The sequence below is a fragment of the Melozone crissalis genome, unplaced genomic scaffold (genome assembly GCF_028551555.1).
Source record: "Melozone crissalis strain CALT ecotype California unplaced genomic scaffold, PUWL_Pcris_2 ptg000006l_1, whole genome shotgun sequence".
Classification (NCBI taxonomy): Eukaryota; Metazoa; Chordata; class Aves; order Passeriformes; family Passerellidae; genus Melozone; species Melozone crissalis.
The window spans coordinates 53763079-53790839 of NW_026535784.1; the positions used below are offsets into that span (position 1 = coordinate 53763079).

Genomic DNA, 27761 nt, shown 5'->3' on the forward strand with positions numbered 1-27761 from the left:
GATGCGTTTAAGAAAAGACTGGGTGCGGTTGAAGTCAATGATCTCTGCGGTCTTTTCCAGCCTAAGCGATTCTGTGATTCTGTGAAACCGAGGGCTGTGCAGGGTCACCCCGGCCACGGCCACTGCCGTGCTCCCGCGCCTGGTACCGCCCCAGGCCCGTGTGAGGGACCGGGCAGGGTCACCCCGGCCACAGCCACTGCCGTGCGCCCGCTCCTGGCGCGGCCCCAGGCCGGTGTGAGGGGCCGGGCGCGGCCGGCGGGCGGGCCGGGGGCGGCGGGGGAGGCTCGGCCGGCGCGGCCGCCGCCGCCGGGGCCGATTGGCCGGGCGGGCTCGGCGGGCGGGGCCGGGCGGCGGCGGCGGGGCCGCGCTGCAGCCTTGGCCGGGGAGGCGCCGCTCTCGCTCTGCTGAGGCGCTGCCGCCGCCGGGCCCAGGCGCGGGAGGAGGTAAGGGCCGCCCGCCCGCCCGGGGCATGGGCCAGGGGCGAGGGAGGGTGAGGGGCCGCGCTCGCAAACGTCTCCTTCTTTTGCCCCTTCCGCTCTCTCCGCTCTCCCTTCTCCTTCAGCCGCGGCTGCTGGGCGGGAAGGGCCGCGGCAGGGTTGGGAATGTCAGGGAGCCGGGCTGGCACATCACGGAGCGGGGCTGGGCACGGCTGGCGCTCCGCAGGGGCTGCCGCCGGACGCCGCAGCTTTGATATGCACGGAATAAACGCGGTCTGTGGCAATTCGTGATACGCAAACTGCAGCAGAGACACCTTTAAATTGCTGCTGTCCGCGTCCAGTTTGCTGTCCGGGCAGGGAGGCGTGTCACGGATTTAAAAAAATAAAACCAAACAACAAAACAACAACGCACCTGCTTTATGGCGAGCTTAACAGCCAGAACCGTACGGTCCTGCCCACATCCGTGCGGCTGGGAAGGCACGGGAGGCAAGTGCACTTGGAGTTGTACATTCCTTTTTACATACGTCGGATCCCCTGGGGCAGCAGGCATGCCTTCGCTTTCTTCCGGGTTTCCTTTTCTTCCCCTTTGCTTCTGGCAGCCTGGAAAATTTCCATCTTCCGAGGAGCAGGCAGCCTGTAAAACCACAGTTTTAATCACCTCATCCCGCTTTAAGAGCTGTGTTTCCCTGCCTGTCTGTAGGAACCGTTTCCCTCCAGGAAAACGTGGACAGATGAACAGGGTCAGATGGAGCACCTCAAAGCACATTTCTATCTAGAACTGTCCATCTTGCACTTTGTCTCTCACACCGGTGCCCCCCTTTTCATTTCCTCGCTCTTGTTTTGCCCAGATGGGTCTGCCCAGTGTTTGCAGGCATACCAGCTGGGAAAGCACAGACTGTTGTGTGTCCAGAGCTGTTTACATAACAAATTAAAGAGCAGGTTCCTACTTCTGTCTTGCAGAGACGCTTGGAAGGCAAAACTATCGTCACTATTTTTACTTGCCTGGTGAGAGTTGAATTTGATAGGGAACAAATGCATTAATTAGCTTGTGAGTTTGGATTGATCCTCTGATTCATGCTGTGGATACAGGGTAGGCTAAATATAGCAAGCATTTCATGTTCTCTTCTCAAGCTGACAGAAGTGAAAGCGAGTGTGGGTTTTGCTAATTGACAGGCTTTTAGTTTGGGCCTGCTGTGCTTCACAGAAGGAAGTTAACCTGCTGCTGTGCAAGTCAAGGATAGCATGAAAGAAAAAGCAGCTCCAGGAAGTAAACCAGGTTTTAAATACCTGTAAGTATGCTAAAATAAGGGTGTGATATTGCAGTCACCCTGCAGCAGAATGGAAAATCCAAAGATTTCAAGTAGTTCCATATTCAGCTGGTGCAACAGCAGTGATTTCCAGAACATTCAGCCTTTTATCAAGTCAACAGTTAACCTCTAAGTGCTAAGTAAAGAAACCTTTCCTCTTTTCATGCAACCTAAGAATTGCATGAAAGATAAGCCCACAGCATCTGAAGCAACATGCCTTGAGCTAGGAACAACATGTTTATTGAAGGCCTTCTGAAAGATCTGTCACTGCCATTTTCTACTAAAGCAACCCATTACTAATTTACCTTTGATTGCATGCTTTTTGTGAGGACACAGACTTTTATCTAGCAACTTAAAAACATAGTTTTAACAAATATTTCAGATGTAGAGATGCAGTTGTGACTGGCTTGGGCAGAGGACAACAGCAAGGCACTCCAGCCCAGAATTAAAGTGTCTCTGGGGTACAAGTATTGCTCTTTGCTGCTCAATTACATCAGAACACCTAATATTTTCATCATCATCATCATCATTATTATTATTATTAATTCACCATAAGCCTTGGTATATTTAGATCTTTTGTTGTCATATAATACTTCTCAGTCATAATTTTGCCCTTAGCAAACTTTTGAGTAATTAAATTAGAAATTCCTCACTGGGCTTATATCTTTAGTGTGGTTAGTTACAGTGATCTGTGTGGTCCAGTTTGAATTACTCCATTGCACCCACATGTAATTATTACAAACTGCATCCTTGGACTTGGGTGAAGTTGGGTGTTACTCTAGAAAAGATCACATAATCCAGTCTTTCTGCACTTTTCAGCATGCTAGGTGAGTCATCATTAGCGAATTTTTGTCTGTGCTGAGCCAAGTGGTGTGTTTGAATTTATCTGGGCTGGAAAAGAGATATGAGAAGCCAGTAGAAGATCTTGTCTGCCTGTGTTAGCCCATTTCAGGGTTAGATGGCAGAGAGCTTCAAGCTAGACAAAACAGCAAAGAGCTGCATGGGGTTTTTTGAGGGGGAAGTTTGTGTGTACAGTTGTGGATGTCCATGGATACACTCTGAGTAATCATTATTAGAATATTTTTTAAAATCACAATTAACTTAACAGCTCTGTGTTAAAAAGTATTGTTCAGGATCTCCATAAATGTGACAGAAACAAATATCACGTGCAGATAAAAAATTTAAAATCTATAAAAATATATATCAAGCATATATATTTTTCCTCCCTTTCCCCTGGGAGTCACAGTGCAGATATCTCGGCTGAGGTTTGCAGACCATGCGTGATAAGCTCATTTTCTCAACCTTATCTCATATTTTCACACATTCATATTTTAGTACTGTCGTCACTCCCATTTGCTCCTTCTCCACCCCTGTGGAAGCTCGGGCTGTCGTTCTGCAGGGGCAGCAGCAGCGCCTCCCTGGCTGTGTGCGCAGAGCTGGGCTGGCTGTGGGATAGTTTCCCGGTGAGTCACGCACATCCCGCTGCAGTGGCTCCCAGGGCGTGCTGCGCTCCGCACGCTTAGCGGCCTCTCGGGGTGACATTGTTTCCTGAATGATGCAACTGAAAATTCCCTTTCCCGTGCTGCTTGTTTCCTGATCGATTCTCCCTCATTCTCTAAGGCGTTCCAGCAGCTGCGCACCTTTTGCTCGCGGTCCCTTTTCCCCGGCGACTCTCTGCGAAGACAAGTGATGTCCACAGCTACCCTAATTAGCTTGGTACGGAATGGAGGGTTCCAGGTGAGAAGGAGAGCCGCGCTCACGTCCCGGCTGCTGCAGGACGAGAAGCGCCCCGCCGCCGCCTGCTCCATCTCCACCTGCGAGCGCCGCGCCTCCCGCTTCGACCCCGACGGCAGCGGGCGGCCCACCACATGGGACACCTTCGGCATCTGGGACAACCGCATCGATGAACCCATTCTCCTCCCACCCAGCATAAAGTACGGCAAGCCCATCCCAAAGGTGAGCCTGAGCAACGTGGGCTGCGCCAGCCACATCGGGAAGCGAAAGGAAAATGAGGACCGGTTCGATTACGCTCAGCTGACAGAGGATATCCTGTACTTCGCGGTGTACGATGGGCACGGCGGGGCGGCAGCTGCAGACTTCTGTCATAAGTACATGGAAAAATATATTAAGTAAGTGCTCATCAAGGCGATGTGTATCAAATAAATTACAGCCGAGATTCCTTCTTTCATGGGCTGTACATTGTAGCTAAAACTCCCAGGTTATGTAGCTGCCTGTCCTTATGGGACAGCAGGAGCGCTGGGTGGAACATACATGCTATGAATGACTTAATGCATTAGTGCCTGCCCCATTGGGCAAGCCCAAAACTGCAGGAGACAAAAGCACAATTGTGTCCCTGTCCAGGAAAGGTCTTGGAACACAGGGAGAGTGTGGACTGTTTTCACACAGGCCCTCTGTAATTGTTGACCTGTGGTTTGCTTACACTCTTTTGTAGCTATCATATCCCTGGATGCTGGATAAGGAACTTGGATATTTCCAAAACTGGAGGATTATGCTTTCAGTGCACACAGTTAGTAAAATCACATTACCTTTCCACTCAGGTCCAGCATGATTCACTGGGTGCAGGGAGGAGATAAGACTGCAAAACAGATTGATCAGGATCTATATTTCTTGGAAAGAAGTTTAATTTCTTTGTTTACTTGCTTGCTTCCAGGGAATTTCTTGCTGAGGAGGAGAACTTGGAAAATGTTTTGAGCAAAGCTTTTCTAGAAATAGACAAAGCATATGAAAGGCATGCTAATGCCTCTGCTGATGGTAGGTAAAAAAAAATTCTACTCATATAAATGTGGAGAATAAAGTTTGTTTTATTTGCTCAGTAGTTTTGCAGTAAAATGTCCAGAAGACTGGCTTGAAAACAATTTTACTTAACACAGGATTTTGCTCTGGTCACTTACTGCAAATAAAACAATTATGCTTTACCTCCTACAAATGAAATAACTGCTGTAAGTCTCAGTCAAATTTACTGGAGGAGTTATGAATCTGAATGTTAGCATAATCATCAATGAATTTCTCTTAATGTGATTCTAAAAAGGATTATGTTTTTCAAGGTAGCAAAGAGTGATTTAGATTTGCAAGGACCATAATTTTACTGGTAAGAAATGTGGAGAGGGGTGTTTTTGATTCTCTTTTTTTAAAAATTATTTTAGGAGTGTGGAGGTGGGTGCTTTTATATGTTTGCTTTAAAGCTGTGAGTCCCGTGGATTAAAAGCAACAGTGTCAAAGTTCCCCTTCCTAACTTGGCTGCTGCACCTGAGGAGGAACATAAGCCAAAATTAATGCAATCCATATTGCTTCTGAACAAACAGAATCACAGGAGTAGCTGAGTGGGAAAGGGAAAAAAGCAGTGAAGAGGAAAACAAGTTTGGCCGTGGTAAGGCTGTGGTAAAGCTGGTACCAGCTCTTTTAGACTCCCATTTAATCCTGGCTGTTAATGAAGTTCTTGTATATGTGTCTAGAGACTAAATACCTCTGAACTTCCAGTTGCAGCAAGCAGAGCTTATAGCAAGTAACATAGGAAGGGAGATAGAAATCCCTGTTCCAGTTCTGTCACAGGAGCTTTCTCAGCCATGAGATACAATTTTGAGAGTCAGTTTAGCCAGTTTTAAAAAGAAAACCCCAAACAAACCCAACTAAAAAAAACCCAAAAAACAAACACCTACCCACAACAGAAAAAAACCCAAACAAAATCCCCTACAAACAACCAACCAAAAACCTGTCCCCATGGTGGTGCAGGCACTGGTAAAACAGCTGAGGTTTTACCACAAGAACAGAAACTGTAAAAGTCTTCTCTCCAAGAAAGACTGGAAACCAAGAAACCCTGTATGGACTGAAGTGATACTGGATTCTCAAGCTGCTTTTCTGAAGCACTGGTTGAGTACAATCAAGTAATGGAGTGGCTTTCTGCACCTTAATTGCTAGATGAATCTAGGTAGCTCAAATGCAGATCAGGTAGCCTGACTGCTGCAGCACTGCCTCTTACCTTAGCCTGCACCAAGGATCAGGAAAAAAGTCTCAAGCTCTGAGATGCAGCCCTTAAAAAAGGAGGATCAGATCTATAAATGTAATTTTCCCATTGCATTTCATGTTGTAAAAAAGACCAGAGCTACTTTTGACCTATGAGCTGAGTTTTAGCTGAGCTCTTGAGAGACATCAGCAAAGCAGATGTGCTTTTTATCCCACAGCCTCTTTGCAAATGTATTATCTTACCAACCCAAATCCAAGACATATTTGAGTACAAGTTTGTGTGCTTCCCTGGATCAGGCCATTTCATTTTCAGATCTAATTGTCCCCTGCCCTGCCCCATTGTGTGTAAGACAGCTCTTGGTTTGGCTCATTGCAGTGACCTCTGTGTCAGAGCAGCTCCTTGAGGAGAAGGATTGAGAATTGCACTGGATGTATTATTCTGTTTTTTCTAAAAACTATTTCAAATCATAACACTTTGTAGGTGAGGCTTACAGAATTGGGTAAGAACAATATTTGACAAAATGTGCAGCAAGCAGAGCATTTTAGAACTGCTTGTAGGATTTTTTTCATAACCAATTAACTGGTGCTGCTTAATGCCAGAAAACGTATGCAATGGTTACCAGGATACTGCACAAGCCCCCTTCATTAAAAAAGCAAAATAGAGGGTAAAAGAGTTGCCAAACATCCACAGGGGCCACGCTCTGGCAGGCACTCAGTGTTTCTCAGGCTGAGCACCTGCATGATCTTGCAGGAACATCAGGGATCTAAGAGAGCCCATTGTTCTTGGCTGAAAATCAAGCTCTAAGGCAAAGAATGGAGTAACAGGGTGCAAAGTCAAGTTTGGATTTCTGAACAGATTAAACTTCTTGCATATCTGTTGTTAAAGTAACTCAATACTTTGTTGACTGCTTTGTGTGGATATTTCTGTTGTTGCTGATGTTTTGAAAGTTACATAAAATTTCAGTGCTTGGCATGTGTCTGTTAGAATCCTGCTTCCAAACTGATTCAGTTTGCCAGCAAAATTTCTGATTAAGTGTGGCTATTCTGGATGTGACAGTCAAGATCAAGACAATTGCTAGAGTGTCTTGTTGGTGGTTGATTGTGTAACTCGGTATATCTGGGTTACACTGGAAGCTCCCCAAGTCTGACCTCCTTTTGAAACCTGGCCATAGCTGAGGAAGTGCAAAATAATAGCTTTGACTTGTTCCAGCAGGTGACCCTTCCAGGGCTCACTCCCTTCACTGTGTCTGCAAAAATAACAGTGCACATTAAGGATGTCCAGCTCTTTACTAACACACAGCCAGCTCTAAAACTTGTACCTGGGTGCTTGAAGGAAACTAAACCCTGGGACAAATCCCTGTAGCCAAAATGGCAGGTTTGAGGCATTGCTTATAGTACTATTTAAGGAGTAAGACCTTACATAAGGCATAAATTTAACAGGACTAGAGACGTTCCTTGTTGGGGGACCCCAGCTACATCTTCAAGGGCATGGCCCTCTGTAGGTCACTTAACAGTGATACAGTATTTGAAATTATAATAGAAAATACATAGCATGGTAGTTCCTGTGAGCTTTCAATAATAAAAATGGTTTATGTGTGTGTTCCAGGCACTGTTGCTGTGTCTGGCATGCAGTTCACCAGTGCTATTGCCAGCTGTATTGGCCTGCTGGGGCCTGCTCCAGTAACCCCTCTGACAGTGACCTATACCTGCTGTTTCACACAAAAGCATAAGAAACTTGCTGTAGGCAGGTCTGGGATAATCTCTGCTCTGCCTGGATCCTGTGTAATCATTAACAGCTTAGAGCCCTGAAGCTTGGTGTTTGATACCTCTTCAAAAATGCGTTTTCATTCACATCCATGCATTTAAATACAGGCCAGTCACTTTCAAATCACTGCTAAAGTTAGGTATAGAACATAAAGGAAGCTCACATCCAACAAATGGCATTATCCATGGCCCCCAGAGATGGGCAGAATTTTCTGCTATTTTTTACCAGCCATAAAAACTAAAACATAAAGCCTGAAAAGCTTTGCTCAGCAAGGATAGAAATAAGAAATTAAATTCTTTGCTTGAGGAAATTTGAGCATTTCCCTGAAGAAATGTGAGACAAACCCTTTCTTGGCCTACTGGAATCCTACCAGGTATTGTTACTGCTTCTGTTCACTGTGAGCCAGAGAAAACAAGAGGGAGTTTGTCCATCAACCTCCACATTCAGTGCATCCAACTCTAATCACATTGGCCACTCACATCTGGAATAGCCATCTTGTTAAAACATAACCAGGTATTAACTTGTCTACCCATGTTTGAAAGGGTTCTTACTGTTGAATCTTATTATGCTGACAAACAGCTGAAGTTATTTTAAAGTAATTCTATTTTTAAAGTAATGTTTGTTTTGTTGGGCTTTTTTAAAGTCACCGTTCAAAAATTATTTTCATTTCTTTAAATATGTTAACCTGCAACACTGAGGGAAAGGGAGAGCTGCAGAAATTGTACTTGAGTATTTAATAAATTTATCAGCATTGTAAAGGCAGTCTTTTTATCCAAGGGCTCTGATTATAACCTGATCAATTTAGATACTAATTACAATATTAAAGGTATGTTTGTTTTGGCTATTTCCCATTAGTCAGAACAATTCATAAACTTCTATCCAGTGCCTTTAAGATGACCCCATTTCATTTGGCACTGGTTTGAACTCCCCATATTGGTGTAATTACCTTGAGGGAGCAGATGTTCTTCAGTGGCCACTCTTGCCATTTATGAGACAGATGGTCCTCTAGCATTGATAAAATTCTTCATTTGATGGGTTGGTTGGTTACTTATCTCCATAGGGGAAACTAAATTTAGATTTTATTTGGGCTGAATTTAAACTGGTTTTGTCACACAGTTTTAGTGAGAAGGTGAGAACACTGGCCAGTATTTCCCCAGGAATACCAAGGCTGATTTACCAAGGCCAAAGATGCAGGTGCTTCCTACGTGACCTGCACAGGGCAGTGCAGGCAGACCTGAGAGTGACTGACTCCACCTCCTGTTCTGCAGCCCTTACTCTCACATCTCCAGTGTTGCAGGTTTATTTTGTTTGAACAAAGTCCCTGGGTGAATTTCCTATTTGCCTCTGTGTGCGTGTTATTTGTGGCAGACACTGTACCTGGTCAGCAGCTCTAGAACTGGAGGCCCTGGACACTTTAAGCTGGGCTTCAGTGGAAAAAGAGATCTGCTTAATTTTGTCCCAGGTGAAGGAGTCCAGCGGTTCCTAGCCTGGACTACTGGAAGGTTTCCACATCCTCTTTGTCACATTAGTTGAGATGACTTGCAGTAGAAGTTGTCCAGTGAGTGTTAAGAACCTATTGAAAGATCTTAGTTTTATAGTGATATTGTTAGGAAAACAAACTCTTTAATTGTTAAAACCAATACATGTGCTGATGCAACGTATTTTGTGTTAAACTAGTAGCAGTTGTAGAAAAGCATTAGAAATGCTATCCCATCATCATTCCTGTGGTTTTGAGCTGTGCTAGAAATCACATAATGCTACATCTGGCTTCATGCATGTTCTTGCATCCCTCCTCAGAGCATGAACTGGATCCAAGGAAGAGATTGTGAGCAGCATGTATTTTTTCCTGGGAGTGCTATTTAACTAATAAACATAGAAAGTTCAAGTCACTATGTTCATTACCACAATTCTGGACAATATATTTTTCTTTAGTACCAGCTCATGATTTTGTGATAGCAGCTCTTATCATTGGGAGTTTGCACTGAAAAGATGCAGATCCACCTGAATTCCAAATATTTCCAGTCTTCTGTGAATTGAAGAATGTGATTTAACTTTTCAAATGTTTCTCAGCATAGTTCTAAAACCACAGAATGAAATGGGAAAGTAGCAGCAGTTCTGCATTAATTTTAATGTCTATATAAAAGGTATATTCTGTAAAATAAACAGGTAGTTTAACATAGGTTGCTCTATTTCACTTGTTCTAACTGTTGGCTAAAACAGGTATTTTACTGGTTCTACTAAAATTTCTAATTGCACTGGTACTTTTTAATATCTTATTTTCATAATATGCCTCAAAGTGACCCTGCACTGGGCTAGTTCTTGCTTCAGATGTGTCCTGGTTTAGGGCAAATTTGGTAGAGAACCTCCAAAGGAGGGCCCCTCCAGAAAGCAAACCCACACGTCCCCTCCCCCCAACCGGTTTGGGAAGGATTCCTCGGAGAGAGGTGGAAAGAACCTGTTTATTTAACAGGCACAGCACCCCCAGCACACAAAATGAACAATACCCGATGACACCGCTCTGAGAAAGATGGCAAAATCAGAAAGTCTCTTTCGGGGTGGTCGCTCTGTTCTCAGTCCCTCCGGCGCTGGGGCAGCTGCTGCAGCCGAACGGTGCAAACCCTCGGTGTTCCCAGTCCCAGTCCAGAGCAGGTTCAGATGGTCACAGAAAAGAAGAGGAGAAACAGTCCAGGAAGGGATGTGGACTGTTTAGCTAAACTAGCTAATAAGCAGAGGCCAAAGCAGAGCAGAAGCGAGAGCAGAAAGAGAGCAAGCAAAGCAGCAAGCCAAAAGCAAAAAGCGAAAACAGCCCTAAGTACTGCCCATCTCTGTCCCTGATAAGAGAAACCCAAACAGAACTTTCACTCTTCAGAGCTGGTCTTAAAGGCACAGAACAGATGAATGGGGATACAAGCATCATAACGTCACCCCAGGACAAGATGAGAAACAGGATGTCAGTGCCCACCAGTGCCACCAGTCAGAAGCTGCCACATCCAGTTTCCCGTGTCCCAGCCTGCGTGGCCCTGGCACAGCCCAAGGTGTGACCGTGGCCACTGACGGTCACCCCTGACCTGCTGGTTCAGCGTTCAGCTAAACCCAGTCCTGGCTGCAGTAATAATACCTGTTTTAAATACTAACACCAGCTTAACCCACCTGTTTGTGAGGGTTTGTGTTTGGGCTTTTCTGATTCATGGACTCGCTGCTTTCACTGCACAACAAGGCTCAATGCATCTTCCAGGGCTTGGTGACTTCAGTTTGCTCCCAGCCTCATTTGACTTACAAGGTGCTGAGACCTCACAGGGTTGGGGAAGGAGGCTGTAAGGATCTCACAGTTCTTGCATTTCTCTTGCTACCTGTTGGCATCTGGTCAGATTTGGGGCTGGCTGGCATTCCTTGGGGTCAAACACAAAGTTCTGTCTCAAATCCGTCCCATGTCCCCAGGGCTGCAGGGCTGCAGGACCAGAGGTAGGAGCACATGTAGTTGCAGCTGATCTCTGCAGAAGCAGTGGTGGAAAGACAGTGACATGTTAACCGTTAGCACATGAAAGCAAGAATGTAACTGGGGAGTCACATTCCTAAGCAAGCCCAAAACTCATCTCAAATTGGCTTGCTTTGAAAAACCAGAATAACTGGGAAAGCCCAGAAAGCAGGTGACCTACAGAGGCCCTTTCAAAGGAAATTGCATTGGCTGTAGATGCAAATGTATTCCAGGCAGTAGCTGGTCCTGTCCAGATATTTTGGTGTAATAGTTCAAGTTAGCAGGAGCTTTCCAGGCCTTTCCTGCTGGGTTACCTCTGCAGAATCTGCAGGAAGAGAAGATTACAACAGTAAAGTGGGACTTGCCCTTTTAAAAAGCAAAGAAAATGAGGCAAGCTGGGCATTTTTTCTGGCATTTCTTCACTGCAGCTTATACAACAGATCTTTTTCCTAAAATAGGCACTTGCATTTCTCTTTCTCAAGAGTTTCTTTTTTTTCCTTTTTTTTCCTTTTTTTTCCTTTTTTTTTCTTTTTTTTCTCCAGACCATTGTAGCAATTGAAGTGAGAAGCCCTCAAATCTGCTGGCATGAGTGAATCCAGGCAGGACCCTGGGTGCAGTCAGCCAGCCCAGCTCCCTCTCTTGCCCTGTAGAAGAGGGCAGCACCAGGGCTCTGTTTTGCCCTCTGGGCACTCACAGTGAACCCTGTCAGGTGATCCCACAGTGCCGCGGAGGCTTCCCAGACAGCCACTGCCACCTGCACCAGTCTGCAGGCACAAGGCAAGGCTGAATCCCAGAATCCAGCTTCACCTTTGTGCTGGGACCTCCAACAAGTTCACAGGGAGCACCTTTCCTGGAAAAAACCAGGAAGCTTGTAGGCTGAATCCTCCTCTGGGGGAAGCAGAGGGGGAGTAATAGCTCTGACAGTGACAGAAGGATGCCACAGACTGATCTACTGCTTCCCTCTGGTGGAATTACAATTACTGTAACTATAATTTATCAATTACTGTAACTATAATTTATAAATTACTATATAATTGCCCGCTTCACCACCTAAAAGAAAGAAAGAGCCATCAGCTTTATGGTGACCTACTTGTGCAGTCACTGTGCCCAGAGATAAGGACAATAACCCTGTAACTTGAGGTGAGCTCATGGGGCTGGAAAACTGCTACAAACTGAAAGGAAGCTACTGTACCTTGTACTGCTTTTATCCCACTTGCCCTGTTTGCATGGAGCCATGTTGTTGCACAGAAACACAGAAACACTTCATCCTTCCCACCTCCCCTCTCTTCCTCTCCACTCCTACATGCATGCATGTTTGCTTTTTTTTTTGTGTATGTGTAAATTTAGTTTTAACTTCAAAGCAGTTACTTGCTGATTAGGTAGAGCACAAGTTGTCTTTATTTTACCAATTGAAAATGTTGCTGTTTTAAAGGACTCCACTCTTCGAGGCAGTGCTAAAACTTCTCTTTTTGATGACATTTGTAGCAACTCTGCTGAGCTCTGGGACCACTGCAACAGTGGCTCTGCTCCGGGATGGAATTGAGCTGGTTGTGGCAAGCGTGGGAGACAGCCGTGCTCTGCTGTGCCGGAAAGGAAAGCCCGTGAAACTCACCATTGACCACACTCCAGAGAGAAAGGAGGAGAAGGAAAGGTACCTGCAGGCTGATGATGTGGCTTCCTGAGCACAATGGACAGCAGAAGTCCAACTGCTGCTGGGTTGGGCCATAAAGAAAGCAGAGTTGGACACAGAGCCCTTAGACCGCTCTGAGCTGGCGGTAAGCTCCAGCCACTGGGTCCCGTTTAGAGGACCAGGGATGTGGAAAGACCTCCATGAGCATAAGATCTCAGCAGTAAGATCAGCATCACTGAGATTCAGAACAGAGCTATGACCACGTGGTTCAGACTTGTGCAAAAGTGCCAAGTTAGAACCAGCTCAGAACCTGAGGAAATGCACTTTGGTTCCCAGGTCAGGACTCAGCCCACCAAGACACATCACTTCCATGGAGCCCTTCAAACAGCTAAAGCCAACCTTCAGCCCCCAGCATAGGCTCTCCATACATCATTCCTCCTTCTAGCTACTGACAGAAATAGAGGATAGAGATAGGGGTAATGGTGTGAAGCAGTAACTCATTGGCTTTTTCTTTTGTGCTTCTGGACAGGATTAAGAAGTGTGGTGGCTTCATTTCCTGGAACAGCTTGGGACAGCCTCATGTGAATGGTAGACTTGCAATGACACGGAGCATAGGAGATTTGGATCTTAAAAACAGTGGTGTGATAGCCCAGCCAGAAACAAAAAGGGTTCAGGTAAAAGAAGGTCTGGTTTACAGAGACAGCAGCACTTGGACTAAGGGCTTCATAGGTATTTGATGCAGTGGTGCTGCCCACACAACACAAGCCCAGGTGAAGCCTGATGGCCATGCATTGTTTTTTACTGAAATAACCAGAGAACAACTCTCATTAAGTTGTTTCAGATTAACACTAACAGGACAGAAAGGAATCTGGTACTAAATTCAACCAAATCAACTTCTAAATCTCACTTCTCACAGCAAAATATATGATCAGGGAAGAAAGATAACACATGATATATATTACAGCTGTTAGTCTGTTTGGGTCCTGTGGTCAAATGAATACTTTTGAGGCTAATGCTGGTATAAAACCATCACTGAGAACTGAGTGGGATATGGATGGGCTGCCATCAAAAAAGTAGGATGTAGAGAGATTTGCACAGTTGAGAGGAAGAGGGGGAGGAGGAAAGGACAGCTGCACGTATCTTACCATAGCTCTGTAGTCATCTAGAGGACAAACACCCAGAAGGTGTTCAACCTCCACTTTGGCAGGAAGCTCTCCTGTCAATTCATATTCTGTTTGTTACTTTTCCCCAATGCACCTCCCAGGGCCCCAAGAACTTCCATTGGTTTGGTCCCAATAGAGTGCCACCCACAAGGGGTTTAGGGAGATGACTGCTGTGTTATCATGTCTTCCTTGAAACCCTCAGTTTCAGGAGACATTTTGCAGGAGAGCACACAGCACCCCAAGAAAATAAAAAAGTGCTTTGCAAGAGTGTAAAACCATGGGGGCTGTTGCCTTGCCTTGCAGCACTCACCCAGGTCATGCACCCCGTGTGCCTCTGTTGCAGCTGCAGCACGCAGATGACAGCTTCCTGGTGCTGACCACCGACGGCATCAACTTCATAGTGAACAGCCAGGAGATCTGCAACTTCATCAGCCAGTGCCATGACCCTGCTGAGGCTGCCCATGTGGTCACTGAGCAGGTAATGCCAGTGCTGCTCTGGCCACCAAGGCTCCTGCTTGGGCTGGTTTGGCTTAAAAAAACTAGAGTTTTGTTTATACAATACCACACATTCAATTGAATTGAATGGTGCTGGCTGAGACATTCACCATTCCTGCTGGCCAGCCTTTTCCTTACCCTGGGTCTTGCCACATCCTTGCCAGGCATCATTCAATGAGCTTGTTTAGCTCACTGCCCACTGAACTGCACGGGATTGTAACTGCGGCTTCTGCCTGTGCTGAAAACGTCACTGTCATAGACAGAAATGGCCAGTTTCTGACCATGGTTCTGGATGGTAGCATATCCTATGGGAAGCTCTGGGGCATATCAGAATGGAGGATCAGGGCTGGGAAGGGGCAAGGGAGTCTCTGGCCTCAGGGTGTGCCGTCCCAGGTGAAGCCAGACATTGTTTCCCTTTCCAAGCGAGACCCCGATGCTGACGCTTTGTTTCTGCTCTCAGGCAGTGCAGTTTGGCACTGAAGACAACAGCACAGTTGTCATAGTGCCATTTGGAGCTTGGGGCAAGTACAAGAACGGGGACATTACCTTCTCCTTCAGCCGCAGCTTCGCTTCCAGCGGGAGGTGGGCATGAAGACAAGGGCACAGCGATCCCTTCCTGCCGTTACCTGGACACAGCGTGCTACAGGAGAACACCTCCATCTGTTCCTAGGCTGACTCAGTGTCTTGTCCATCTCTTCTGTTCCCAGTGTTAGAAGATGCCACTGCTCCCTTGGTGCGTAGTGCCCGTTGTTGCTTACGGCTGCCCGTGTCTCGCTGCCCGTTATTGCCAGCGGCATCGCGGCAGCGTCCTGGGTTTGTCGCCCCAGCAGCTCCACACATCACTTTGTTCACACAGACGAGGTTCTGGGCTTTCACCTGAGGCTGGAGGGGGTGCACAGTCATTTCATGCCTACCTGTACTCCTCAGGACCCTCAGCTCCCTGGCAGCTGGGTCCCTGAGCCACATGCTGACTTCCTTGTCCGATAAAACACGGGGGAACAAACGCACAATGTTCTTAGGTAGACAGAAAGAGGGTTTGTTTTCTTCTTCTGCTGCACCACCTGAAACTCCCCTGTGCTCCAGGAGAAGTGGGTGAAAAATAAAGGAGAAGTTTTAGAATGTTTAGGTTCTGATGCCAGTGGCATTTGGTGTAGCTGTACAAGTTCCTGAGACAGTGCTGCTTTGTGCTCTCACTGCCAGCATCTGTGATCCTCTAGCTCCAAGGAGACAGACCAGGCTGGAGCCATGTGCTGTTGGACAGATGGGAACCTTTCTCCATTGGGTCCAAAGCCTGTGCAGTCTCTGTGGACCATGCAGCAGCCCCCTGCACTGTCTTCTCTTTGCTGTCAGTGCCTGACAGAAGCACAGAGGAGGGAAAAAGACGCACAGTTTTGATATCCAGAGACTCGTCAACTTGAATTTCTTTTTTTTTTTTAAATAAAGAAAATAAGCTAATTTCAAAGAGTTTACTCTTCGAGATCTGATGCTTAACACAGTTTATTTCTTCATACATACATGAGGATTTTCCTGCCCTCTGCTGCAGTTGTCTGAGTTAGTTGTGATCTCTCACGTCTCTTCATGGTACACAAGGAGGTATAAATTGCCCCAAACAAGCTAAAGAAAGGGGAGAGCATTGTAACAATGTAAGGTAATTTTTGTAAGTTTTGGATGTTGTTTCTAGTAGATATCAGATATTCAGATACCAGAAAGGAATATTATCCTTAAAGGAAGTGTTTCCACTTCCCTTCTTGGAGGGGAATCTGTATCCAGTGAACATGGGGGGGGACCAGAGCTCTGATCCAGCTGATATCACTGCTGTGACATGGACTGCAGGTGACATGTTGGCACAGGTGAAGATCTGTCCTGGTGTGCCTCATTCAGACCTCTTCCTTCTTCTGTTCCGTGTCAGCTGTCAGCTCCTGTGGCAGTGAAATATGGGCAGAGAAGAATTGCTCTTTTCTCAGACTTGCCACAGTATTTTTCCTTCTATGGATGCTTCCAATAGCACAATGGTAAAAACAAAACAAAATGAAAGAGAAGTTGCCTGATGTTAAATCACCTTGTGAAAAAAAGACAAAGAATTCTGAGGTGCCTGGACTGATTCTGATTTTCCATTGTGAAGTACATATCTTTATTACTTTTATCCCTTTCCTTTAGTCCAGAGTTACCCTTTGGCAGTCAGTCCATTATTTTTTCCTTGCCTGTGGTGGAAGGCCCAGCAGCACCAGCAGAGCACTGTGTGGTACTGACAGCACTAAGCACTGGGTGTGCAGAGTGCCCTGGGATTGTCTGTGCCATCACTTGGTGTGGTGAGCACAATGTACTTATTTGGGCTGTGACTGCAGTGGTGTGTGTAAACCTCTGCTGTAGTGGGTGCTGGTGCCCAGGCCTGTGCAGTGAGCACACCACTGGTTTACAATCCTAATTCCCTCTCTCTCCTCAGATTTTCCCCAGAGTCTGGGTTCAGTGTTCACCTGAGATCAGAATGGTTGCTGTTGGGGGTTTTTATTTCTCCTAACAGCACAGTTGTCTTCTTGGGGGAAGGATCCATCCATAACTTTGAAATTTTACCAAGGAAGGGATAGGACAAAGCTCTGTGAAGCAGAGGATGATTAGATTGTGGTGCATTGGTGGTTGCAATTGCTGCTTCTCTACTATCACAGAAACACTTGGATTGGGAAGGACTCCTGGGCACCATCTCACCTCCAATCCTTTCTATTGGATCCATTGCTTTCTTTGTCCAGTTTCTTTTCCACTCCTGGGGCAATTCCTGCCGTTGCTGCTGTTGTTTGAGCCCTGCCCCAAGCCCAGCCCTCTCAGAGCACTGGACTGAGGCTCAGTAGGCACAGCCAGGCCCCAGTATGGGGCAAAAGCTGCTGGTTTTCACTGGGGTGGGCAAGGCACCCCTCCATCAGGTGGCACACCGGTTTGCCAGGGTTGGAGCCCATTCAGGTGTAAAGTCCCAGGCTCTGGGTGGTGATACCTGTGCTAGGAACCTGCCCAAATCCTTGCACACACCCTGCCAGCCAGGGAACAGCTGCCTCAGGGTGCATTTCAGTGTTGCCTCACCCAGAAATCTTCTCTTGTACCATGATGACACCAGATTCTACCAACCCCGTGGTGTGCCAACAGTGTCAGGAGCATTAGCAGCTCATGTAAGCATGAACAAGGACCCCTGGACCCTGCACAATCATCCACACCAATCCAGAGCAAGGAGAGGGAGTTGTATTCCCTCATCCTCTTGTGGAGACAAGACAGTTCCTGCAGCTCAGCAAGGCCATCCGTGCCAGGACACAGCCCAGAGCCATTGTTTGTACAAACACATTCCAGCTTCAGCCTTATAGAGGATAAGCAGTACAGCCAGAAACTCCCTGACTCCCACAGGAGGCTGTGGCTGCTGCAGCAATAACACACTGCATACAAAGCTACCATTGTCTGTGCCCCTTGTTAGGTGCCAAAAAGGACCATGGAAGATGAACCTTGGCTGAACATCAGCTGCCCAAGCTGCTCTCATCACTCCCCCTCACAGCAAAGTGGGGCCTGGAGGCAGAAAATAAAATGAAAAGACCCCAAAACCTGGTCAAGATAAAGATAATTAATAAAGAGTGTTACCAGCCCCTTTCTGGGTGCCAATACACAGCCCAGCATTGTGAGGGTGCTGTGGGGAGAGGAGCTCCATCCCAGCCAGGCCCAATGAACACTTCAGGTTTTCCATCTGGTCACTAGGCCTCCTGCAGCCCATGGCAGCTCTGCAAGCAGCAGCTCCACTGTACCCCCCAGGGACTGGCAGGATCCTCCTGCACAGCAGAGCTCCTTCAGCTTGAGGACAGAGAGCAAACTGTTCTAAAACCACAGCTGCCTGCCAGAGAGGTTTATTATTCCAGGACCGTGAAGGATCTTGCACTTTGAATGAAACAAAATGGAATGTTTGCTCTCTAGCTCACTGTCTTTGTTGTGCATCTGAGGTTACAACAAAAAGAGTATTTTTGTTTATGACAGACTGAACCAAACATTAGGGGTGACCTCCTGAGCAAGCTGTAAAAAATGTTCACTTTTTTCTACTTTTTAGGGGATGGATTCTGAAATCCAATGGATTTGGTATGAATATTTTCCTGCCTGAACATGCCCACTGGAGCAGTGGAATCCCTCTCTGTACAGGCACTGTAGGAAGGTGGGCTGTAGGTGCAGAAAGGCAAAAATGCTGTCCAGCTAAGTATTCATTTTTACTGTGAGGATACGGAAGGCATGGGGGTGGCCTCATGTTGCTGGAGGATTTACCAGGAGAGGTGTTGAGGCTGCAAATGGATTTCCAACTTCAGTCTCCCCACCACTTGCAAAGATGGGGGTTTCATGCTTTATAGAGGGAACTCCCATAAAGTCATTTGCAGCCTGGATTTAGGAGAGCTGGTCTCTCTGGATGATGAACAGGAGACTGAAATGGGGCAGAGATACAGTAATTAACTGAATATAGGCCTTCATTACAGTTAGTCCCTTTGGGCTGAAATGCTTAGGGCTGGAGAATAATCCTGGAGCAGCTGAAAATGGGGGTGTGGAGAGAAATCAGCAATATCACTGCTTTTTACATATTCGGAAATTGAGAGGAGCTTAGACTCACCGCAGGATTTCTGCTGCCTTCCCTGGGATCAGGGTTCCATGAGCCACATTTTCTGTCCCGGGTGGTGGATATGCAGTGGTCAGAGACATTGGGATTCTTGGCTAAGGGAGAAGCACAAAACAACAGCTATGAGTGAAACTGGTTTAATAATAATTTATTTAAAAAAACCTTCAATTGGGCACGGCCAGGTCATTGCTCACTCACCCAAGAAGCCAAATGTGCAGTACAAGAACACTCTGGGCATTCCTTGGTTCCAAACTGCTGTTCTGAATGCAGAGATAGCCATCAGGTGCCCTCTTGACCCGGGATATGGAGTGCTTGGGCAGTGGTGCCTGTCATAACTTTCTTACAGACTTAAGTGCAATTGTGCACATTTATACATGCTTTGCCTTGGGGCTGTGTGTAATTTCTGTGGTTTGATGTTTATCTTTGGTGTAATCAGTGTTTGAATTTCATCTACTATGAAATTTTATAGAGATGCCCATCTTGCTTTTTTTTTCCTTCAAAAATGTTTTTTCATCTTCATAAACTCAAAGCTACAGTAGAGCAGCTAAGTCTGTACTGGAATGCTTTCAAGATCTTTCAATAAAGAATTGGCTTCTAGGAGCTGTGTCACTACAAATGGATTTTTCTTCCACCACCGCATTGCCAACAACCAGAAAAGCTGCAGCTTCTCAAGCTGTCGCATCTGCCCTGCTGGCCCTGGGCCTTGTTCTTGCCATAAAAAGCTTCTGATAACCAAGGCTCTGGCTACAAAGACGTTCTCCCAGTGATAACCAGTGCAAAGCACCTCCTGTGCAAAGGACCTCTGGGCTGTGCTGCACCAGGATGCAATGTTCCAACTTGCTATTTCTGTCTGCCTGGGTGGCTGTCACGGTGAGCAATGCCAGCCTGTGACGCAGGGCAAAGAAACAAATTGGGCCTCTGCAGGAACACAGTTTTGCTGCTGCATGAATTCAAAGCTGCTCTGTTACACTTGAAGAAACTATAAGGAAAAAGTAAGAGCCAAGGGTTTTAACTCAGAAGTAGCCCCGAGATCACTGGTATTTTTAGTTAATATAGCTTTTCACAGCTGGGCTCCAACCTATTTAACTCTCTCACCCTTGAAGGCAGCAGCCTTGACTTCAATGAGGCCTTAGTTTCCTACAGCTGAGCTCCAGCATTTCTTTTTAGGAGCAGAGTCCTTTTCTGCTCTCCTTTGTTGCCAATCCACATCTCAGCGCAGTTTGGAGCTGCTCAGCTCTTGGATATATGCACATATCCCATGGTGGTCTTGTAATCACTGCTCACATGGGTAAATTTGGAGAGCTTGGGTGGTGTGTTGGAAAATGTGCTGGCCAGCTCTGCCCTTTCACAGGACTTGGGAAATGGCTCCCAGGTTTCTCTGCAGCTGGAGCATTTATCCCGCAATGAGCATCCCTGTGAGCGGCTGCTTTGTGAGAAGAGGGCAGTGAAGCACCAGCAGCACCACGGTGGTTTCCCTCCCCAGCTTCAAGATGGTCTGGGCAGAGCAGCCAAGCTTTTAGGGGAGCCTAAAGGTCTCAGAGGCTGTGCCTGGGAAGGGCTGGGAACTCTTCCCAGAGCTCGTGTGAGCACCATGTCCTGCCCCTCACCCGCACGGGATTTTCATCACCGCTGCTGGGCAGAGCCTCGCTACAGCTCAGGGGGGCTCAGCGCGGGCAGGGCAAACGCTCCCACCCAGACTTTGTCTGCTCCTGCCCGGCTCCGGCACCAGGGGCTCTGGTGCCCTCTGGTGCAGGCAGCATTGCATTCAGGTTCATCCATGACCCAGTTTTGGTGCCATTCCTTACAAATTGCCCTTTTTGTGGGGCCAGGCCCACATTCATCGCAATGCCACACAACTCTTCTCCAGGAAGACAGGGCAGGATTTGGCTCCCAGCACATCAGCCCTGTTCCTGAGCTTGCTTACCCCTCCCTCCTCCCTACACGGTGTGGCACAGTAACTTCACTACTGAATCAAATCTGTATCCTGACACGGAGAGAGATGTGTCCCAGGAATTCCTTAAAAACACTCATGCATTTTATACAGAACACTGAGCCTGGAAAGCAGCTCAGTCTCACCTTTCTGAACTGAGTTGCTGCACCTGTCATGAAAGGCAATTCAGTCACAGCAAATTGGCCACAAATTTGGTTTTACCTGCTAAATGGAAAGCCTGATCCCAGGCAGTGCTTCCACCTGGCAGGAACAGTGGTGGAGCCAGAGCCAAAGGCTGGGGCACTTGCAAGGAGCTGCCCTGTCACTCAACAAGTGCCTCATTTCACTCCCAAACCGGCTGCTGGCCCAGCTGATGCCTGTTGGGATTTACAGGGCTGGGACTGCACTTTCCCAGTCAAAAGGTCCATCAGGATTGTGAGCTCCACCGCTTCCCAATGCTTGTTCCTGGCACCTCCACTCTCCACCATGCCTGAAAAATGAGCTTGAAATATTGCATATAGCAATTGACCCAGCTGCACAGAGCAGCCTGGAGCTGCTGTTAGCAGGAAATCTCTCCCCAAAGAGTGGGAGGCAATGCCAGACCCCACAGCCTGGAGTTGGTATGGTTACCTGGCTCAGTGCTTTGGTGACATTTATCCATGACCTGCTCCCTAGCAGCAGGACACTCAGGCTGCAGCTGTCACGTGTCTGCAGCTGCTGAGCACAGTAACTCCCCCAAAACTGTTGAAGAGAAAGCGTTTTTGGGTTTTTTTTCAGTGTGTGAAAAGATTTAAAATATGGAAATGGCCAGGTGTGAAATACTTGAACCTATGAAAAGTGGACATTGCCACCCTATATAACCAAGACATGGCTAAGGGACCACGTGGGACATTGTGGACACTGAAGTGTGGGCTCAGTGACCAATGACCTGAGGGCACAGGGGTGGTAAAAGGGCAGCAACCTGTGAGGGGGATGAGGGATGAATAACTGGGGTGGGCAGTGTCAGCTGGCCAATGGGGGAGGCAATCTGACGTAGACTGGCAGTAGTGCTGCAGAGGATCATGTCTTCTCTTTCACAAAGTCTTCTCTATCAGCCTAGGTGGGAAAACCTCTATGGTATCAGGGGATTCCACATTCTGTTGAATTCTCACTCTACAATTAAAAGCAAAAAAGAACAAACTAATGCACATGATTTCATGCTGCACCAACATGGATGGGCATACTCACACTCAGAAAGCAAAAATGTGACCAGTAATAGGAACTTACTTCTCATGATGACACAGAAAAATGTTACTCATTAGCTACTGCTCCCAAGTTAAAAACGTTTATTCAACTGCAAATGATTTGTCTTTCCAACAAATGCAAACCAGCTTTTTGGTGGTAAATAGCAGGTATTTATTTGAAATGAAAAAAAAAATACTTCAGTACCTGAACTATTGCATTTAATCATGTATTGTTGTAATTGTGTTACTCTACCTTTTTGCATTGGAGACAAATATACAATGAACATTCAGATATCACAGATTGCACACTAGATAGTAAATCGTCAGGCCTTTTACGTAACCACCAAAAAACAGATATTGGATTCTGCAATATAGTACAAAATTCCACACTCCAGTCTTAGCCAGTTATCTTCAATTTACTCCTGATGCTGTACAAATAAATGGCCATTTAACTAGGGCTTACAAGTTAATAACAGGACAAAAAAAATATACATTGCACTGACACAAAAAGTCAGCTGTGTTAATAGTCATGCAACAAGTAACCAAACTTGCTGAAATTAAAAATACTTTCTAAAAACAGTTTTAACTGCATAAGTATTTTATACACAGTTCATTTACCGAAACAAAAGGAGTCTTTAAATGATACAAAGCAAATATAAGTTTCTACCAATTTTATACATAAGAAAGTGCAAAATAACTTATCTAAAGTGTTTTGCTATTGAACTGATGAATGTTGGCTGGAGGCAGCCAACCCCTCTCAAAAGCATGACATTACAGTTGTACACTACATACGAATGTTAGGAGTACATGGATAAGTTTACTACAAAGAACAAGGCAGGAGAAGACATGTGAGGTACTTGCAGAGAATACAGTCTACTAATGTTAGTGTAAATGAGTATATTTTTGCTCAACAGATTTTTACATGGAAAACAAAGCAAGTATTTGCATTAGAAGCTCGAATGAAATGGAAAAAAACCCCACTCCCACGTGAACACCACAGTTGCCCACAGCACCAGCTGCCAGAGGGAATACGAGCAGGTGTGTTTGTCCCCCTCCGCCTCCAACAAGCAAAAACGTGGTTTTTTGGGAACAGCATTAAGTCAGAGGGCTGTGGTGGTTTGCTTGCAAAATGTAAACTGGGCCTACCTGCACACTGCAGAATTTGTAAGGAATGAGGATTTCCTCAGCGCGCTGCCAGCGCCGCAGGCGCGGAACAACACCCGTACGACACAACTGCGGCCGACAGCGCCGTCCTCGGGAGCCGCAGCAGGGCCCTGGCCTGGCCTCAGGGCTGGCCTCATCAGTGCTGCTGTCATGGCCTTGCTTTTATTAGGGTTTACCACGTGGCTGTACAAGCTGCAGTCCACAGAAAAGAAGGCTTCCTTAAATTTGGGGATGATTTGGAAATCTGGAGGCAAGGGGAGAAAAACTGTGGACTCAAAGGCATTTAAGAGTTGTTAAAACAGCCTTTTCTTCAAACAGAAAACGTTAAGGCCACTAGCCTGTCTTCTGAACTATGCTGGTTTTGCATCATTTTGGGAAGGGTGAAGGCAACGTTAGAGAGAACGGCTGAACACAGAAATTCCAGTGCTCTGCACATGCTTACCGAGGACCTCTTCCTGTTTTTAGGGTCAAATCTGCCAGGTAGCCAGGAGTCAGTGTGGCTACTTGACCATCACTCTTTGGATCCAAAATTTGGGTCAGCTAAGCTCAACAAACCTGCATTTACTCAACAGTGTGCAAGGGCTCTAGAGAAGCCTTTCTGCTCATTTGGGGACCTAGTATACATACCAAAACAGGAATATATTTCATTTTACAGACCAGCACATACATAATAAACAAACAAGTATCAAAATACATATTTAACCTTCAGTGCATAAACATGTGATACCAGGGTAAATAGTAAGTGGTCAGAATTAACAAATTATTCACTGCTAAAAGCTCAAATCAAGAGAAGACAGGGGTGCACCCACAGCGCCAGGGACCCTCTGGAAGGAGCTCACCCCAACAGAGAGGGCCTGGAATTTCTGACGGTGCAATTCCAACAACAATGCTGGTTTTAAGGATTTGCTGTCCCAGGGCCAGAGCCTGCCCAAGTCATTCCAAGTGAAGGATAATCTCATCCCTTTGAGTGACAACATTCACTCAAGTACTGCCAGAGCCACCTGTCTTCTGTTGGTCTGGGTCATATCGTTACCTCTATTTAAAAGAATCCATTGTGAATATACCTAGCTCTAGATCAGTTTGTCACCCATTTACAAAATATATACACATATGTTAAAAACAAAAACAAACCAACCACCAGCCTGCCTGCTGCCCTCCCTCTACCCAACAAAAACCCACTGGCAAGACCTCATGCAGAAATTAAGTCCATGGGCCTATCCCAATGCACGTTCTCCAATCCCAGCAGATATCAGTGTCTCTACTTCATCCCACATGTAGTGCAAAATAAATGACAGAGTAGTAAAAAAAATACTGCAATTAAATTCATATTGAAACTTAAAAACTATAATGGAAATCTACTGCTGTCCTCAAGCTGATGGTGTGTGCTGAAAGACAAAGAGAGCTCCGAGGAGCATTTCTGACATGACCAAGATCACTCTGCTTTAGAGCAATGCCTGTTGTTACAAAAAGGTTTTTTGCAGAGAAGCTAGGGGACAACAGCAGGTCAATTTTATGCACAAGGAATTAATTCTGTACCTATAGGCAAAAGCCAATTGCTATTGACTAAAGAAGGTAAAAGCTGGTTCTTGCACTGCATGAATCAGCTGCTAATGAACAGTAAGTAATTAACAAAACTGCAGCTCTGACATATGTATAAAAGAGGCCTTATTAAATATGAACAACACTGAGGTGGTAAATAGTTTGGTATAAAATGCAACACAAGTGTACAATTTAGTTCCTGGTTATCTTACAGCTAGAATAAAATACTCCAAGTTCCTATTCTCAAAAATGTTTTCTTTTGAAAAAATCTGTGTAATTCTATGAATAGCCTCACTTAAATTAAGATTAAGATACTGTGGGCAACTGAAAGAACAAACATGCACAGATTGGATTTTTAACAGAAATACACATAATGCCTTTGAGTTTTCTGTTTGTTTTTTTTTTTTTTTAAATTCGTATTTAAATTGATAGATGAGATAAAGATGCCACACAAAGTACAGTGGTTAATCTGAAGTCCCATGTAACAGGCAGTTAAGTTCATATTTAGATAAAAAGGCCGTTATACCTATTTACAATATACACAGTTGCTTGCGAAGAAGGCAGATTTACAACTATCTTCTAAAAAGCCTTGCCCTCCCTCCCCCCAGTTAAGATGACTAACTCTACAAAAACAAGACAAGAAGGGGTGTTTACGATAAACAAGGATTTTTGTGACAGCCACCCCAGCATGGGCTTAGGGGCTGCCAGTTCTGTTGGATTTGAGTTATTAACCATGTCTTCCTGGGCCTTGCTCTTCTCCTTATGTTGTTCGCCTCGTCTGCCTTCTGTCAGCACAAACCAATGCAGTGATCCCTTTTTACTCTTAGTGCTTAGAATGCAGTATAAACATAAGTGTAAACAGACAATATTCCGATTCCTTCTGATGCTCTCACTGGTTCCTGGAGCGACAGCGGGGCTGGATGAGGTTTGCCAGGCCCCATCAATTTCTGGGCCCCTCCTCTGAGCCCCGCTCGTGCTGCAGGTTGTAGAAGCAGTTCTGGCACACCCTGACCGGTGATGAGATCTTCAGCCGTTTGATTTCTGACTGAAACCGGCTGCACCTGTGGAGAATAAACAACCACCACTGAACACAGGTTCTCTCCATTTCTACCCATTTTCTATTGAGCTCTGGGAATTATCACCATGACTTCAAACACCAGAAAACTGTCCTTACTCACCTTGACATAGAGATGCAATACAGTGTGGCAGAAGCAGAATTTAACTCAAATGATCACCACGGACTCAACACAACGAAACTGTGTGACAGCTCAACAGCAGCTGTTGTCACCAGTTTAGACTCAGACAGATAAAACTAGAAATATCATCTCTGACCCAGGGGATCAGAGATGAGACTTGCACTTCAGTTTGTGGGTAAGGAGAGCTTACACACATCCTTTAAGTCAAACATTTTCTCTGAGGCTACCAGCTAGCGGCCCCTAAATCAGCATCCTCGCCATCCTGCACACAGTTTAGGCAGCCTCAGTCTTTCACAAGAGTTCTGTGGTATGTCACAGCTTTACCCCACCTAAAATCCTGTGTGGAAAAGAGCCCAAAGGAGGCTGTTGGCTGCTTACTTCTGGCAGAAGAGCTGTCCACAGTTCCTGCAGTGGTGCCGCCTCTCGGTGAGCGAGAAGCGCACGGTGCAGCCCGAGCAGCTGTCGCCGCCCTCGTCCTTCACCCAGTGGTCGGCCGCGGACCGGCCCGGCTGATCGCTCACTGACCAGCTGAACACCCTGCCCCGGCCGTCCCCGATCAGGATCCTGCTGTGATCCCTGCAAGGGAAAGCAAAAGCATTCCTGCAACAGCTCTGGCACAGTGACACACAAGCATCGACGGCCGATTTTAAATGTCAGAGAATGTAAAATGGTAAAGCACTGGTGTGGTGACTAACCCAACTGCCCTGCTCTAACTGAGAGGTGGATCTGCAACACTCTGTGTAACACAGTGCAGCTGAACAGCTCTCGCTCTCTTTAGTGTTTTTATCTCAGTTCTTGAAGAAGGCTGCCCCAAACAGAAGCGCCACAGAACAGAGTTATGAACAATGGCACCTCTTCCTGCTGACAACAGCCAAAACTGTTTAAAGTGCTCAAGTGTGAGCTACTCACTTGGAGATGCCGAGCGCAGTGATTTCTGCTGGGTGTGCGTTGTCCTTGCGATCAAATGCCGTGTGCATAGTTAGCTTGCTTCTGAACACCAGCTGACGCTCCCATCTGTATCCTACAAAGGAGTGGGAAGTGGGAGGGGATAAAGTAAATTTGCTCATTCTCATTATTGTTCCCTCCTCCCCCAACACACCTGTAACTGCAACTTTGTAGTAAAAACAAAATCTCCCTCAGAGATTGAAGTTTTTCTCTTTTTCTATAACATTTCACTTAGGAATAAAACTGAGGGCTGTGCACGGTTCCTTTTACCTGGTTTGAGCTTGCTGTAGTGCCGTGCTTCAGCATAGCTGGGGTGGGGGTGGTTAACCTGAGCATGGGGATGCATTTTTGCTTGTCCCTCCGAATAATTGACAAAGATAAATCCATCCTTCTCATCCAAGCTGAGCTGGTCCGACCAACGCCTGGAGTCATCGGAGCCGCTGTCTGCTGACCACGCTGCTGCTGCCCTGGCTGACGACGAGCGGGGCCTGTGGCTGGTGCTGCCTGGCTGGCTCTGGCTCTCCTGCCCTTTGGTGTCCTGGCCTATGCAGGCATCGTCTGCCTCGGAGTCACTGCTGTCCTCCTCATGGGCTTCCTGCCCTGGATGGGCACAGCAGGGAACAAGGCACTGTTAGTGAACCTGGCCACGGCCTGAGCTTTTTCCTTGCTCTGCTGCTGCACTGCCTGAAACCCAATGGGCACCAACTGCTGAGAGAGAGACACTGCATGCAGGCATCTCAGAGCCTTTTCAGAGATTCAGCTCCTGCCAGGAATCACACAATTCATATTTTTGCACTTTTTTTTGCACTTTTTTCTGTTTTGCCAGAGAATGACACACCTTAGCTGAAGGTACTTCCTACAACAGTCCCTCTGAGGAAGGCTATGATAGA

The 27761-nt window shown here is 46.4% G+C and overlaps 2 protein-coding genes across 9 annotated transcripts in view; one reads left to right on the forward strand and one right to left on the reverse strand.

Annotated features, from left to right (window-relative positions):
- The first annotated feature begins 360 nt into the window (after nt 1-360).
- PPM1K (protein phosphatase, Mg2+/Mn2+ dependent 1K) lies at nt 361-15025 on the forward strand. The gene is made up of 7 exons (XM_054291672.1): nt 361-443; nt 3365-3873; nt 4416-4516; nt 12451-12616; nt 13125-13269; nt 14102-14236; nt 14714-15025. The coding sequence occupies exons 2-7, from the start codon at nt 3434-3436 to the stop codon at nt 14843-14845; spliced, it is 1119 nt and encodes a 372-aa protein (XP_054147647.1). The 5' UTR covers nt 361-443; nt 3365-3433; the 3' UTR covers nt 14846-15025.
- Nucleotides 15026-22229: 7204 nt separating this feature from the next.
- The window catches only part of WDFY3 (WD repeat and FYVE domain containing 3), a 152306-nt gene continuing 146774 nt past the window's right edge, over nt 22230-27761 (reverse strand). For all 8 annotated transcript variants that reach the window (XM_054296013.1, XM_054296010.1, XM_054296011.1 and 5 more), the window contains 4 exons: nt 27142-27471; nt 26836-26947; nt 26305-26502; nt 22230-25791 (listed from right to left, as the gene is read on the reverse strand). In XM_054296013.1, the coding sequence (XP_054151988.1) occupies nt 25671-25791; nt 26305-26502; nt 26836-26947; nt 27142-27471 (761 nt within the window). In that variant the 3' untranslated portion in view covers nt 22230-25670. The remainder of the gene's footprint in view (nt 25792-26304; nt 26503-26835; nt 26948-27141; nt 27472-27761) is intronic.